This window comes from Gossypium raimondii, chromosome 1 (assembly GCF_025698545.1).
Source record: "Gossypium raimondii isolate GPD5lz chromosome 1, ASM2569854v1, whole genome shotgun sequence".
Classification (NCBI taxonomy): domain Eukaryota; kingdom Viridiplantae; phylum Streptophyta; class Magnoliopsida; order Malvales; family Malvaceae; genus Gossypium; species Gossypium raimondii.
In genome coordinates, this window is record NC_068565.1 from 5,411,082 (window position 1) to 5,425,523 (window position 14,442).

The 14,442-nt window shown below is 35.4% G+C and overlaps 2 protein-coding genes across 10 annotated transcripts; both read right to left on the bottom strand.

Annotated features, from left to right (window-relative positions):
• Positions 1 to 5: 5 nt before the first annotated feature.
• On the bottom strand, positions 6 to 3,588 carry LOC105778401 (uncharacterized). Of its 2 annotated transcripts, none has more exons than XM_052630620.1 (4): positions 3,293 to 3,588; positions 2,908 to 3,166; positions 2,314 to 2,412; positions 6 to 1,567 (listed from the first exon to the last, which is right to left on the bottom strand). In XM_052630620.1, exons 2-4 carry the CDS (start codon positions 3,142 to 3,144, stop codon positions 821 to 823), a joined length of 1,083 nt encoding a protein of 360 aa, XP_052486580.1. In that variant the 5' UTR covers positions 3,145 to 3,166; positions 3,293 to 3,588; the 3' UTR covers positions 6 to 820. The 2 variants fall into 2 exon arrangements, with proteins under 2 accessions (XP_052486580.1, XP_012457559.1); XM_012602105.2 differs by having other exon boundaries at positions 2,908 to 3,187.
• A 1,535-nt stretch (positions 3,589 to 5,123) lies between these two features.
• LOC105778381 (uncharacterized) lies at positions 5,124 to 13,799 on the bottom strand. Of its 8 annotated transcripts, none has more exons than XM_052630649.1 (8): positions 10,982 to 11,049; positions 10,399 to 10,476; positions 9,088 to 9,537; positions 7,474 to 8,344; positions 7,089 to 7,331; positions 6,660 to 6,704; positions 6,176 to 6,310; positions 5,124 to 5,911 (listed from the first exon to the last, which is right to left on the bottom strand). In XM_052630649.1, the coding sequence occupies exons 4-8, from the start codon at positions 8,326 to 8,328 to the stop codon at positions 5,237 to 5,239; spliced, it is 1,953 nt and encodes a 650-aa protein (XP_052486609.1). In that variant the 5' UTR covers positions 8,329 to 8,344; positions 9,088 to 9,537; positions 10,399 to 10,476; positions 10,982 to 11,049; the 3' UTR covers positions 5,124 to 5,236. The 8 variants fall into 8 exon arrangements, 2 of the variants coding, with proteins under 2 accessions (XP_052486609.1, XP_052486603.1); XM_052630643.1 differs by having other exon boundaries at positions 7,474 to 8,825; XR_008195870.1 differs by lacking the exons at positions 5,124 to 5,911; positions 6,176 to 6,310; positions 6,660 to 6,704; ... (1 more) ...; positions 7,474 to 8,344; positions 9,088 to 9,537 and adding exons at positions 12,081 to 12,125; positions 12,226 to 12,423; positions 12,528 to 12,845; positions 13,462 to 13,567; positions 13,671 to 13,799 and having other exon boundaries at positions 10,131 to 10,476; positions 10,982 to 11,813.
• Between the last annotated feature and the right edge of the window lie 643 nt (positions 13,800 to 14,442).

The following is a 14,442-nucleotide window of genomic DNA, read 5'->3' on the forward strand; positions in this document are numbered from 1 at the left end:
AACCATTTGAGGTAACAATCAGTATATGAATCCAAATAAAATATCATAAAAAAATCCCTGTCTACGGTACCCGAATTAAGAAAAAAGTAGGATACATCCGGTATGAGTATCTACGTAGACCAGATGTGTCACATAAGGATAATTTGAAGAAAATAAAGATTCCAAGTGAGTAAGTTTCTATCAGCTGCAAAATGTGACAGTAGTACAGAGACTATGTAGATTGTTGTGATATCGACACAAACTACATGGTAGATCTCTCAATCCTTTTTAGGACTTTTTCCCATCATCCTTGCATCCGGTTCCCAGTCTTAATTCTCAAGCCAGTCCAATTGTTTTCAGCTTTCTTCACTGCTTGTGCATTCGATTTTGCTCAATGTGCCTCAAACCAAATTAACAAACCATAAGGGAACAACGCCCCAATATTTGAGCCACCACCAACGATGTTTAGGTGGGTAGTTTGAGCGTCAATCGCTGATAAAGAAAGCCTTTTGGTGAAGCTCATTGGAGTGTTGGAGTTGCATATCATCAAACAGATATAAATAAAAGTGGCAATTTCGATGCTGATACAGCATAAGATTGGGGGAAAATCCAAGCGATCTTATTTGGGTGAGCCCTAAAATTTAAGGTATAAAGTGGATAACAATGGCGAGTATTACTCGAACAAATAAGAATACCATACAGAAAGATTATGTCAATCTTTTGAAGGAGCAAGATATCAACTAAAATGGTATACCAGTTTCATATGATCGGATTTTTCCGCAGTATAAGTGTCGAGAATGGTATCTCATTTTCAGCAATGCATAATTCTATTGGAAGAAGACTAAGGAAATAAACCTGTGCTGACAGGTACTCCAATGAAGTTCTCAGCAGCATTGACACACATCTTGGACTCCTCATATATCTCAGTGCGTTTCTTCTTCCAGTCATTCACCTCAGCTTCTAATGTTGAGATCTTTGAATCAATGTAATGAAGCAATTTGCACCCTCGTTGACCAATGTAAGCAAAGACAACTTTCTTCAAATGCTCCATGGCAAATGCCACATTGAAACCAAGGCGTAAAGCATCCTTGATCACATCTCTCCACTTCAGAATTATGTCCTCAGTAACTTCCTCAAGCCGTAGATGTTCCATATCTCTGATCACAGCACAAAATAAAACATAGACTGTGGTAGAAACACTGGGACTTACTAGACTTGTTGCAGAAATATCACCGTAGACACTGTTTATTCTCTCAACAGTTGGAATCAGAGACAATGGGAAACTGAATCTCCCAAATCTTCTCTGCTCCCCGTCTAAGCCTGTGAAGTCTGAGAGGTCTACATTGCTCGCAACTTCTGTATGAAATTCTGTAAGGAACATAGGCAACTTGATCTTAGCCACTTCAGCAGAACATGAACCACTCTGAGCACTCTCTGGATGTTCAGTAGCAGGCTCATTGACAGCAGCTCTTGCATTTGGAGTCCTCTCTTTATTATTTGTAAGATTCTGACTGACAGCCACACCTCCATCATTTGAACTAATCTTCTGCTGATCTTGGATTCGTTGACGCTTTTGGATACTACTGGACTGAAACAATACGTTGGGAGGTAAAAAAAATCATGATAGCAGAAAAAGAAGATTACACAAAAGTCGATTTGGTTTGAGACAATGAAGATGATTTTATTGAACATTCTATTTTCTTCCAAGTAATTGAGCAGTGTAAAAATTTAGACATGCAAGATTACTCATGCTCGAACCAAATAAATGAATAGCAAATGCTAATACAGTCAGAAAGATTTTAAAGAACTGTCGTAAATGGTCTAACAGGGAAAAAAAGAGCGAGAGATAAAAGAGTTTGTTGGGAGAGAAAAGGCTGGGGGAGGGGGGGGGGGTGATTCTTTTTGTCAAAAGATTGAGTGCAGGTATACTGCCAAGCCAATGTTCAAGCCCATAAAAACCACTACTACTGCAACATGTTAAATCTATGGAATATCATTTTTACTGTTTACATAAATTCTTATTTGATTGAGACGATAGAACATACAATGACATAAGCATTCCAAATTTGACCGATCAAAGTACAAAAGGATATTGAAAGAGTAAGACACAATTATAAAGGAATCTTGGTATGCATGCCATTAATTCTGTCAAAGATAAGACCATATGCAAAATAATACCTAAGTTTTTTACATCGTTCTAAGATAATAAAACTGAGAAGAGATGATTGTGACTCTGTACGCTAAAACTCATCAGAAGCAAATGGTTGCTACCGGCACAGAAACACTTTGATCATCATGCCACTGGCTGGTTGATTGAGAAAAACAACATTCTACCTTATCTAGATCTTGGGCTGGAAGTTGCTGTTTGGCACGCAGCTGTGAAAGCTCCTCTTGGTACCATCTTATCTCATCCTTCAACTTCTGCAGTTCCATCTGCAAAATAAAAAGCAACATCAAAGAATAATGTATTTGACAGCCAAGCTTCTTTTAATCTTGTGCAAAGTTAAAATTTTAACCTCGAGATCACTAGTCATTAACATCTTTGTTTCAAACGCAACACCTCCATATTCTCAACAATATACCATAAAGATGAGCTATAGATAAGCGTTTTCAATACTACTTACATAAGACACTAAGAAGAAAGGTGAGACATGCACAGGCATATAGATATTAATCACTATGACTAGACAGTTTTCTTCTCATTTATCTCCATAGTATGTGCCTTTTGCAAATGATTTTTTTTTCTATTCAAGCAGCATGAACAAAAGAGATGAACTTTATACAATTGAATTTCGAATAGATACCTCAATTGTCAGTTCAAAAATTTTAAGTTTTGCGAATTGTCTTTTAAACTTGAAGGATGTAATCCTAACTTTCTGCTATAAACAATGGGAAGAATGATAAAAGGAAGACATGTATATTCTTTACCTTCTTCCTCATTCTGTACTGCTGATCCTTAGGCATTGTGGCCTTTCGCTTGTCTATTTCTGAAACAATGGATCCACGTTTGAAACCTATTCGTTTGTTATAAGCTAAACATTTAGATGCTCCTGATTCAGCCAACTGGGGTTCAACACTTGTAATCAACTCAGTCTTCAAATACTTCGACTGATCAGCTTCATTATTCTTAAATGGACTGGAAACCTCAGACGGAGAAAGGTCCATGTTTCCGTGAAACAGTATCTGCCTGATTAAATTGCAAATAATTCTGAGGAAAATGAAAAGAGTGACCAAATTAAAAGATCAAAATAATCAGAAGAAAATATTCTTTCTTTAGCCGGTAAACAATCATTAACTCCGAATTTTAACCTACCAGTCATAGACAGATCTATAAGACCAAAAGTCAACTCTGCCAATCAAACAAAGAGATGAATTAATGAGAAAATCCGCTTCAGTATTGACAGGATCCGCCCTTCTTTCTTTTCCTTGAAACCTGAAAATTTCAGCATAACATAGTTATAATTACTTATAAAACTCAGCTAGGTTGTGAGCGAAACTGAACGGAGTCGATGATGGAACTTCGATTTGGTTGCAAAGTGATGAGAGGTAAGCGTAAAATAGAAGAATTTCCAGATTTCTATGACCTAGGATTAAAGTGATGAGAAAATGGAATTATTGCAAAGCTGCTCCCACCTACTTATAACATTTTGGCTTTTTTTTTGGGCAAACTACACCCAAGATCACTGTACTATTAATGAGTTTTTTTTTTGGTCACTTAATCTCAAAAATTTTCAAAGTAATCAATGTACTATTCGAAAGTTTTTATTAAAATTCATGTGATATCGAATCGGTTTGAAAACAATGAAATAGTATCCAGCATGAGACTATTTGTACTTATGTTTTGTACGAGGTGGACTAAATGAGTTAGAAATTGAAAGATAATTCTTGTCAAAAGATAATACCAAATTAATTAATCAGGGGAGGAGATCAATCTCTCATGCCTACAACATAATACTTTTGTCATTGGTCGCAAGATTGTTGGGGTTATTATTATTACCACATAATAATACTAATAAATTATCACTTTAATGTAAAATTAGTAATATAATTAATAATGAATGGTATTTTCAAAACATTTTTTTAAAGTAGTGCTTTTATATGGTATAGATGAATTTTAAAAATACAAGAGAATCCAAAAATGTATAATGACTTATTTGGCCCTCTAATTTCATAAAATGTCATTTTAGTCTTTTATTTAATTTTTACTTTTTAACCCTTAAACTTGTGTTTCTTATCAAATTACCCCAAATGGATGGGAAAGTTCTTTTTTTTAACTTTGCTAAGGTGAGGTACATTTGATTGTCATATAGATGACACATCAACATTTAGTTAAATTTTAAAATTCTAAAATTAAAAAAGTTATAAAAGTTATAATTTTTATAATATTTTAAAATTAATTAACTATTGATATATCATCCACGTGATGCCAAGTTAACAAAGTTAACAAAGGTTAACTTTTCTATCTATTTTGGGATTTGGCCAAAAAAAAAAAATTTAAAGACTAAAGAAAGTTAAAAATAAAATGAAAGGCTAAAATGATTTTTTTATGTTGGAAGGCAAAAACGTAATTATGCCCAAAGTACATCTGGGCAGGGTTGGCCTGATTCAAAAAGAAAAAGTTCAAGCTAGACCCATTTTCGAGCCAGCCCAACTCACCAAAAAGTTCATTTTATCATTTAAAAATAAATAAAGTATTAAAAATCTAATTATATTTTTATTTTTTTATAATTAAATCTGAATATAATTTTTATTATTTAAATTTAAATATAAAATTAACTGTAATTATTATCTTTAGAATTTTATGATTTAAAAGTATGATTATAATTTTAAAATAAAGTATGAGTTTTAATATTTTATTTATAATTTTCTAATATTTATAAATCTTTTAATTTTATTAAAATTATTGGTAAAAAATTCTAACAGTATCATAAAGATATTTTAATTATAGTTTATGTGCCAAATTAGTTATTGAATTAACGTATTATGTCATCATTTAGGGAAACGGAAATTAAAAGACTAATAACCAAAATGTAACAACTTGATAACATTAATGACTATTACATAACATTCAAAAATTAGATAATCAAAATATAATTTTAAACAAAATTTAGGTACTATTATTGTATTTTAACCTAAGACAAATATGAATTAAAATGATTGAAATAAATATCATTTGACATGAGATACTTTGTTTCGTAAAATCCTTTCTCAGTGCATAATAATTAATTAAAAATTATGATTATACAACCGAGTTGGATTACATAAACAGACCTGAACTGACAGACTTGCCATTGAACTTGTCCATAGCATCCTTGTATACCTTGGACTGTTCACACTCTTTAGCATGGTCTTGTTTCAAAGCATTCAAGGAAGCCTCTAAGTTCGATATCTTTTCTTCCATCTCATCGACCCTTTGGCAATGAATTTGGCCAACAAAAGCAGGAATAATCTTGTCCTTCAAATGATCCATCGCAAATCCCACATCGAATTTTATCCCTAAAGCTGCCTTGATCGTGTCGCTCCACTTAATTATACAATTCTCAGTAACTTCGGGAAGTTGTAGATCATCCATTTCCTTAATTGTCGCACAAAAGAGAATATATATCGTCTCGTCCACGCATTGGGGCATTGTGCTGTTCTCCGAAACATCGCCATGCATGTGGGTGATATTCTCGACAGTGCTTTTCAGAGATTTTGGGAAACTATATTTTCCAACTGCTACGCGCTCGTCAATGCCTAAACCTGGGAAGTCTGAGTATGTAACTGTGCTCTTCCTCTTTTCGCCGATTCTTTTGAGAATTCTAGCCATAAGAGCACGAGAATTGTCTTGTTTTTCTGTAGGATTTGAACTGCTGGCAATGCCTCCTCCATGACTGTTTGAGTATGTCCACGGTGGATCCTGAACGTCATTGCTGAATTGCGAACCATTGAGCTGGAATTAAGTGGGGAAAACGAAAGTCAGGGTTCTAGAATTAGAAGCCCACCCAATGCATGGTTTTGTTTGAGATGAAATTGAAGCTATCTTTTCTCTTGAGTTTAAACTTATCAAACCGAAGTATAGAGAAGAACTCAAAGAATGAGACATAGCAAAATGCAGAAAACAAAAACATATATTTGATTAACTAGGAGCAGTGTGGGTAGAAATGGATATGAGTACTTGATAACTAACTATTGTTAGGAAGCCTTGAAGAGCTACCTGCTGCTGGGCTGAACAATCTGAATGAAGAGGCTGCTGGAAGGTTGACGGAGTCTGCTCATTCGATTCCTGGCAACTGGTCGACCCTTGTAGAAGTTGTACCAAACTGTCCCTTTGCATTCGTAACGCACTTACCTGCACTCAATAATGCAAAATCAAAGCAAAGATACATGGAAGAAAATATTTCTATGTTACTATGAAATAAGTATACATCCATAATCTTGTAACAAATATATTCACTGTTATTCATCAGGAAATCAAGGTCTAAAGCTTATATGGTTCATATTAAAAGACCAGTAGATCATGATCCAAAGGAATCTATATGTTAAACATATGTTTTCGCACCATTATCTGAAAGATTTACATTCAATTTATAAGATTAGTATTTTGGTTTAGATTAGTTCCCCAAACATGAGTTCGGATTATACGCAGATAAAGATACTATAAATGCCCTCAAAATTATTTAAAAATATATGGCCCATACCTCAGGGTCCTGATCAAACTCTTCCGAGTCTTCTCCATGGTGGCTCTGCAAATTAAGATAATCAAGGAAATGATGAGCTGGGAGTTCCCTTTAGTAACCATAAAAAGATACACCCATCAATAACCAGCAAAGAAGTTATAAATACATTAAGAAGTTGTGAGAAACTAGAGCAGTAGGATGTTTTTCTTCAAGCCAGTTTTTTTAGTCCAAAATCATATCTTTACTGCAGCATGGCAAATGCAATTGAAGTAAAGATCAGATAGAAGCAAAACTTCGATATATACTGGCCTAGTAATAGGTAAAGAAAAGTTGAGGGTTGAATACAATCATATGGAAATGACCAAAGATAAGAAAGAAAATCAATTCATATCTGTCCCTGAAGTAACAAAAACTCGGTAAATATGATTGAGTTTGACTTTGAACACTAACTCTTGGGAAGCCTGCTACAGGGGCCGAAAAACTTGGATAGTGAATTTGTTGGTTATATAATTGTCCCATTTGTGCTGGAATTTGCTCATTTGGTTGCTGCCCACAGTCTAATGACGATCGCATATGTGCTGGGATTTGCGCATTTGGTTGCATCTGAATGATTATGTCTGATAACGATTGCTTCTGGGCAACCAAAATGACATTTTTCCTTTTCAAGTTTTCATTCTCAGCATTAGTTTCTATCTGCAAAATCCAAGCAATGTTTAATGGTCACCTAGTTTCTTTCATTTGGATACTTTTAAATCCATTGCTAGTTGTGATTGATAAGAACATCAGATCCCATAAAAGAAATGGCCACATATCAGATTGAAAGAGATTGATTTACCTTTTGTTGCTTCATTTTCTTTTTATATTTCTGATCTGATTCTCTTCTTCTCTCTCGTCTTTCTGCCTCATTAGCTGCTCTGGGACGTCGAGTTCTTTTTTGTTGTGAACCTTGAGATGAGTATCCGTGATTCAATTGAGGTTGGCTTGTTGGTTGAGGATGCACCAAGCTGTTACTCTGCACTGAGTTCGTTAGATCTGTTTGATTCTGACCTGGTACACTTGATTGAAATTGCCCAGTATGCTGAGAGTTCGAGTGATGAATCAGAGTCTGGTACTGACGTGTTTCATTCAATTGAGGTTGGCTTGTTGGTTGAGGATGCACCAAGCTGTCACTCGGCACTGAGTTCGTTAGATCTGTTTGACTCTGACCTGCTCCATTCGATTGAAATTGCCCAGTATGCTGAGAGTTTGAGTGATGAATCAGAGTCTGGTTCTGACGTGTTTCATTCAATTGAGGTTGGCTTGTTGGTTGAGTATGTTCCCTAAAGGTCAACAGATCAGTTAGACACTGACCTGCTGCAATCGATTGACATGGCTGACTATGCAGGTCTGACTGATGATTCAGACTCCAAGTCTGATATGTTTCCTTCGATTGGGGTTGGCTTGTGTGATTAAAGCTCTGAATGTTACTCTGAACCTGATATCCTTGATTGAATGAGGCATGGCCTGTTGGCTGAAAGTTCATCCCTACAACACTTTGCAACGAAGGGGGGTAGATCGATTGGTAATTCTGGCTCTCATCAGCTTGATTCGCCATGGATCCGTTGTTCATCTGTGAGGCTGGAAATGAACCGGAAGCCGTTGCCGCTGAGCCGTCCATGATTACTGGATATGAAAGCTCGCTTGGATTCATGTTTAACTGATGTTCACTGCAACAACAAAATTCTCTAAACAGTCAATCGTTTAAGATGTGAATCAACTATGAAGACAACGGAAAGTTGCCTTTTGATCTTTAAGGAAAGTCGTTGACGAACGTGGCCCTTCACCCTCCAATCGGACTGTGAGGATAAACACTATTGTTTTTTGCTTCAAAAAAAGTATTACTATATTATTATGGGTGAGTTTGGATGGGCGGTACATTTACGGTTAGTATAAAAACAGCGGTGACACGCAGTACCTAATCACTCATCCAAATAGCTTTAAGAAAAGTATTACTACTATTATTATTATCATTATTCCATTTTCTTTTCTTGGTGAGATAGTCGCTCTTTATCGCCCGGTCGTTGACTGTGTTGTTTATCTCTCATCGTTTAACCATAGAGAAGACCTGCTACTAGCATCAGGCAATCCATCACTTCTTTAGACCTAACAACGCCGATCTGGTCATCTCACATAGTCTCCTTAGATTGACTACAACAGTGGAAACATATACAAATCCATCAACTATGTCAGAGTTTATGAATTTTGTCCATAATTTTGATTTTCTTTTCATCACAAGATTCGTAATGATTTTAGGACTACACTGTGATGATCAGTGGCTTGAACTCTTCTTGCTCGCAAATGGATGACATCTTGTTTAGGTGGCTCTGGTGGTTTAGAATTTTACCTTAAAGCTATTTTTAGTGTTATTATAAATTTTGACAAATTCCTGAAGAAATTAATATTTGTTTACCTTGCGCATTTTCCTATAACATTAATCACTTTTGTCTAGGACTTCCACCTTTGGGTGTTTCTACTTGATTCAGCAGGTCTTGATCTGATTGAATTCAGTGAGTCCACCATTTATTGAAGACATCTCAATCAGCTCCATCCATTGATCTTCTTGTTTCTGTAAAGTAAAAATGAACTGGATCCATCTGATGAATCACCCTCCATGTCCACCAGACGCATAATTTGCTCGATTTAGACCAATAATGTTTCTGAGTCTTGAAGCGGGAGCTTTCCTTAAGATTATCGTTCGAAAATTGTCCAATCGCCCGACAAATTCCAAGCTCACTCGATCGCCTGTCTGACTGACTTGTCTATTGTTTGACCAAGATCGTCTGTCTTGTTGCTTGATCACTGTTCATTTGTTCACACGTTGTCTGAAAGTCCACAGTTCGCTAGATAAGATGCAAGTTGTCTGGAAAGTGCAAAAGCATACGCTGTTTAATTAGTTTCTATCTGTGTTTCCCACGTTAAGAAATTATGAGTGCACAATCCCATATACATATCTCTTAATGGATATCTTTGTTATTATTATTATTTAAAGATCATATATTTGAATCTTCAAAAACAAAACCACATATTTGAAGAATCATGTCCCCTATGTTTACAATTTGTATTTGAAAAAGTAATCAATGCATAAATGATACACCCAGGAGGCAATATTTAACATCATTTGCCTTCTACATTCATGTACGAGAGAAAAACCTACTATAAACATAGAAATTACAAAGATGTAAACAGCAGGGGTTTAAATGGTGGTACAGGATACTTTGGATGGAAAAATCCTAAGAATGGCAAGTCTAATTTCAACAAACAACAATTACCGTACAGAAAGATTGTGTGAATCATTTGGAGGAGTAAGATATCAGGTAGAAAATGGTAAGCTAGTTTCATGTGGTGGTACTTTGCCTGTAGTAATTGTTAAGAACAGTATCTATTAAAACCGAACCTCGATAAAGATAATATAGAACGACCGCAAAGCAATAAGAAAGAAAAATAAAACACAGATTTTACGTGAAAACCCTCTTAGGAAAAAATCACGGGCAGAGAAAAAAAATTCACTAATGTTGAAAATCAAATGACATAAGAGAAGTTTCGACTACATCTATTTAAAGGTTGAAAAAACTTATTCTAATCAATGTGTCCTGTACCACCGATCTTTCTGTATAGTATCAATTTCAACAATGTTTAATTCTGTTGGAAGATGACTAAGGCTTCCTTTAGTTTGGCTTTGCATGCCAGTGAGGTGCAGTTGGGGGGAAAATATGGTACCAACCTCACTGGTCAGCTCTTTGGTTCAGCATGTCAGTCCAGTGAGAAGCCATCTCCAACACGCTGGTCAGCCCCAAATCAGCTGGAGATTTCAGCAGCAATTGAAATTAACTGAGCTGTTGGTATTTTTAACAGACAAAAATACCCTTACTTTTATTTATTATTTTACCATTTTATCCTTGAAAGTTAAACTATAAAAAATTAAAAATAATGTTACTATTTGTGAAAATAATATTTATCATTGTTATAAAAAATTTGATCCAAGTATAATGTTATTATTTGTTACTATTTGTGAAAATAATATTTGATCCAAGTATAATGTTACTATTTGTGAAAATAATATTTATCATTGTTAATAAAAAATATGTAACTATAAAAAATTAAAAATAATTATCATTTTATCTAATAAATAATTTAAATTAATTATATAATTCATTAAAATATTGGAAGATACATTTTAATATTTTATTAAATGAATTTTTAAATTCACATATTTTAATAATTTTAAAAAAGTAAAATAATTTTAAAAACTTCTATTATATATCAATTCTAATCTGATGTCCTTAATAGTCAATTTTTATTCTTACCTCACCGCTACAGCTGCGTTTGAATCCAAACACACACTCCATCATTGTTTCTAATCTCACCGCTACAGTATCTAATCTCACCGCCACCGCTGTTTTTAACCTCACTGGAGGTAAACACCGTCCATCCAAACTAAGCCTAAGGAAATAAACCTGTGCTTATAGGTACTCCGTTGAAGCTCTCTACAGCATTGATACTCATCTTGGACTCCTCGTATATCTCAGCGCGTTTCTTCTTCCAGCAATTCACCTCAGCCTCTAATGTTGAGATCTTTGAATCAACGTCATTGAGCCATTTGCACCCTGATTGACCAAAGAAAGCATAGGCAACTTTCTTCAAATGCTCCACGGCAAATTGCACCTTGAAACCAAGGCCTAAAGCATCCTTGATGACATCTCCCCAATTCAGCATTATGTCCTCGGTAACTTGATCAAGCCGTAGATGTTCCATATCTCTGATCATGGCACAAAAAAAAACATAGCTCTTTTCAGAAACACTGGGACTTATTAGACATGTTTCAGAAACGTCACCATAAGCAACTTTTATTCTCTCAACGGTTGGAATCAGAGACAATGGGAAACTGAATCTCCCCATTCTTCTCTGCTCCTCTTTTAATAAGCCTGTCCAGCCCGAGGGGTCTACGTTGCTCCCAACTTCAGGATGAAGTTTTGTTAGGAACATATGCAACTTGTTCTTATCCACTTTAGCAGGACACAAACCACTCTGAGAACTCTCTGGATGTTCAATAGCGGGCTCATTCAGAGCAATTCTTCCATTTGTAGTCATCCCATCGTCAGGAGGCAATTGTAACTCATCTAACCAAAAACCATCGAACTGGGAAAAAAATATAATATCAGTAAGTCAAAGTAATTATTGAATGATATGTAATTTAGGACAATTACTGCACTAAAGGGTTTCTAGACAATAGTAACTAGTCAAGATATCACAAGTCAAATGTAGTTAAGTTGAAAGAATCACCAGTTGTACGGATAACGGTGGTTCTGTAAATTAAAAGAATCAGGCAGGTAAATGAGATTGAAATAAATGTTCCCCTTCAAAGATTTTACAGTAATTAGTCAAGATTTATAGAATTGATCGTACATTGTAAACATCGTCACCATTAGTAAACTCCATTCCATAGTGATCCTGCAAGTTAAGACAAAGGATATAATATTAGCGATGAGTAGTTGGCATGATCAATGTGGTTTTAATCCGTACAGGTATCTTAAACCAACACAGTTGCTACCTGAAGTTGAACATTTTGATCAACCTGGCTAGGTGGGTGGGAAATATAACTGTCTTGTCTCCGCATAACTTCCACTGGAAGTTGTCCCTTGCCTTTCAGTCCGCTGATCTCCTCTTTTAATTGTCTGTTCTCATTCATCAACTCTCTGTTTTGGTCTTGCAAGCGTTGGTTCTGGGAAGTCATTTCGACAAATTTAGCCTGCACAAATGAAAGCCAAAGTTAAATAACAGAAAAGTATTTGTTTTCATACTAATTCAGTACTTCAGTTTATAATTCTATCCCATCCCTAATCCCTCCATTACCTTTTTATTTTGCCGATAGTCCCTATCAGTCTGCCTTTTGCGTGCTTTTCTCTCATCTTCACTCATTTTACCACGACAACATCCTCGTCTCGGTTGTTGCAAAGCTTCTCCTTGAAGAAACCTGTCTTGGGTTGCTTGAGAATATGACATTTGCTGCTGAGAACGAAACTGATAAGTTTGGTTAGATTGATTATACATCGACGAACTGTCCATCCTTGAGGAGGGGCTGGTAGCTTCTGATGTAGTATCATCCATGTTCGCCGGATGCAGAATTCGGCTTTGCTTTGGCCTATTGCAGTCGAGATTAAGTAATAATACCTGCAAAGATACATCATAAGGAAATTCAACGAAATCCTTTTGCAGATCAAAGGATTGCTAATGATCACATCAGAACAAAGTGAAATTCTCATGTTGTAGATGACCTAATCACAACCTGAAAACACTGAAAGAGAAAAAAAAAAAAACACTGAGAATGAACTTCCCATCAAGAACTCTCCAAGATCCATGGATGCAGAATTTGGCATAAGCTCAGCAGATTGATGATCTGCAAACATAACATAACCTAGACACTTGAATGTGAATACTTGAAAAAAAAAAGGCAAGACAATCGACAGAACATTTCCTGGCCTAATCTTATTAGCAGGAAACGAGTGAAGATGAAAAATTTGTAAATCAAATGATTAATTTCCTAAACCAATCATTTGGATCAACAAATTTCCCATCCTCACTACTTTCCATACCTAAATGATTGACCTATTTAAAAGCTAAACAATCAAACAGGTGATGGTGATTCCAATGAAACAAATCAACCCCTAAAGTGGAATATAAATCATTTCCACAAACAAAAGGTAAACAAAAGAATCAACCCAAAAAAATTCTATTCTATAATAAGCAGTATCAATTATGAACTAAAACAAGATAAATCGATGCTTACCCACTTCAAGTATAGGAACAATGATTGATTCCCAGAATCTAGCTTTTTTTAGCTCACTTTCCAAGTCTTTTAGCTCACTTTCCAAGTCGTTTTTTCCCCCAGTTGTCTGCATGACATGTTGAGCAAAACAAAAATAAATGGGGAAAAAAATCCAAATAAAAAAAAAGGAAATGAAATGAAAGAGTAGTAGCTAAGGTTTGCAGGTGAACCGTAGGATCAATGTCGTGCGTATAAAAGATATAAGAGCTGCCGCCGCCCTTGGTAATCGAGCGATCATCGCACGGTATCGTTGGGTCGTTGACCGCTTGTCGTTTAGCTTTCATCTGTCAATCTCTTTCACGTATTGCATTTGCCTACCTTTTGGAAAGATAAAAAATCCTTTTGATGTATGAAAAACAAATAAATTAATGATTATGCTCCTAAATCCATTGTTATGGTAATTAATTCATTGTAATTCAGTGAAAAGTTAAAGGGCGTAAATGATTTTTAATGCAAGAGTTGGAGCAGCTGGCCGAATCCAAGATGAATAACATCAAAACTAAAGTTATAGTAGTTTTGCAATGGAGGGTGAGGGTTGTTTCGATGACAACGTAAGGCCATCATTTGGAATTTATGAAAGATCAAAACACATGCAAAAACAGCCACTGCCGTCTCTTACATACGATCCAAAGACAAGGGTATGTTTTGTGGTTCGTTTTCACAGCTGTTTTGTCATTTTAATGTTAGTTAAAGGGATGGAAGTTAAACCCATCCAGAAAGAATCATACCAATTAAGAACTGCAAGCTGTTTGGTATAGTGACTTGTGATTCAGATGGTACGATGGTCGGTTCATTTAGATTGTTGTCACATGATGAAATCCGCAACTAAGTTTGAACAAGTTGCAAATAGTTTATACATGCCAGCTCCTATCCTCAGCATCAAAACATTCATTGAACAGACTGATGATGATCTCATTTCAATATTCATGTAATGCTTTGTGG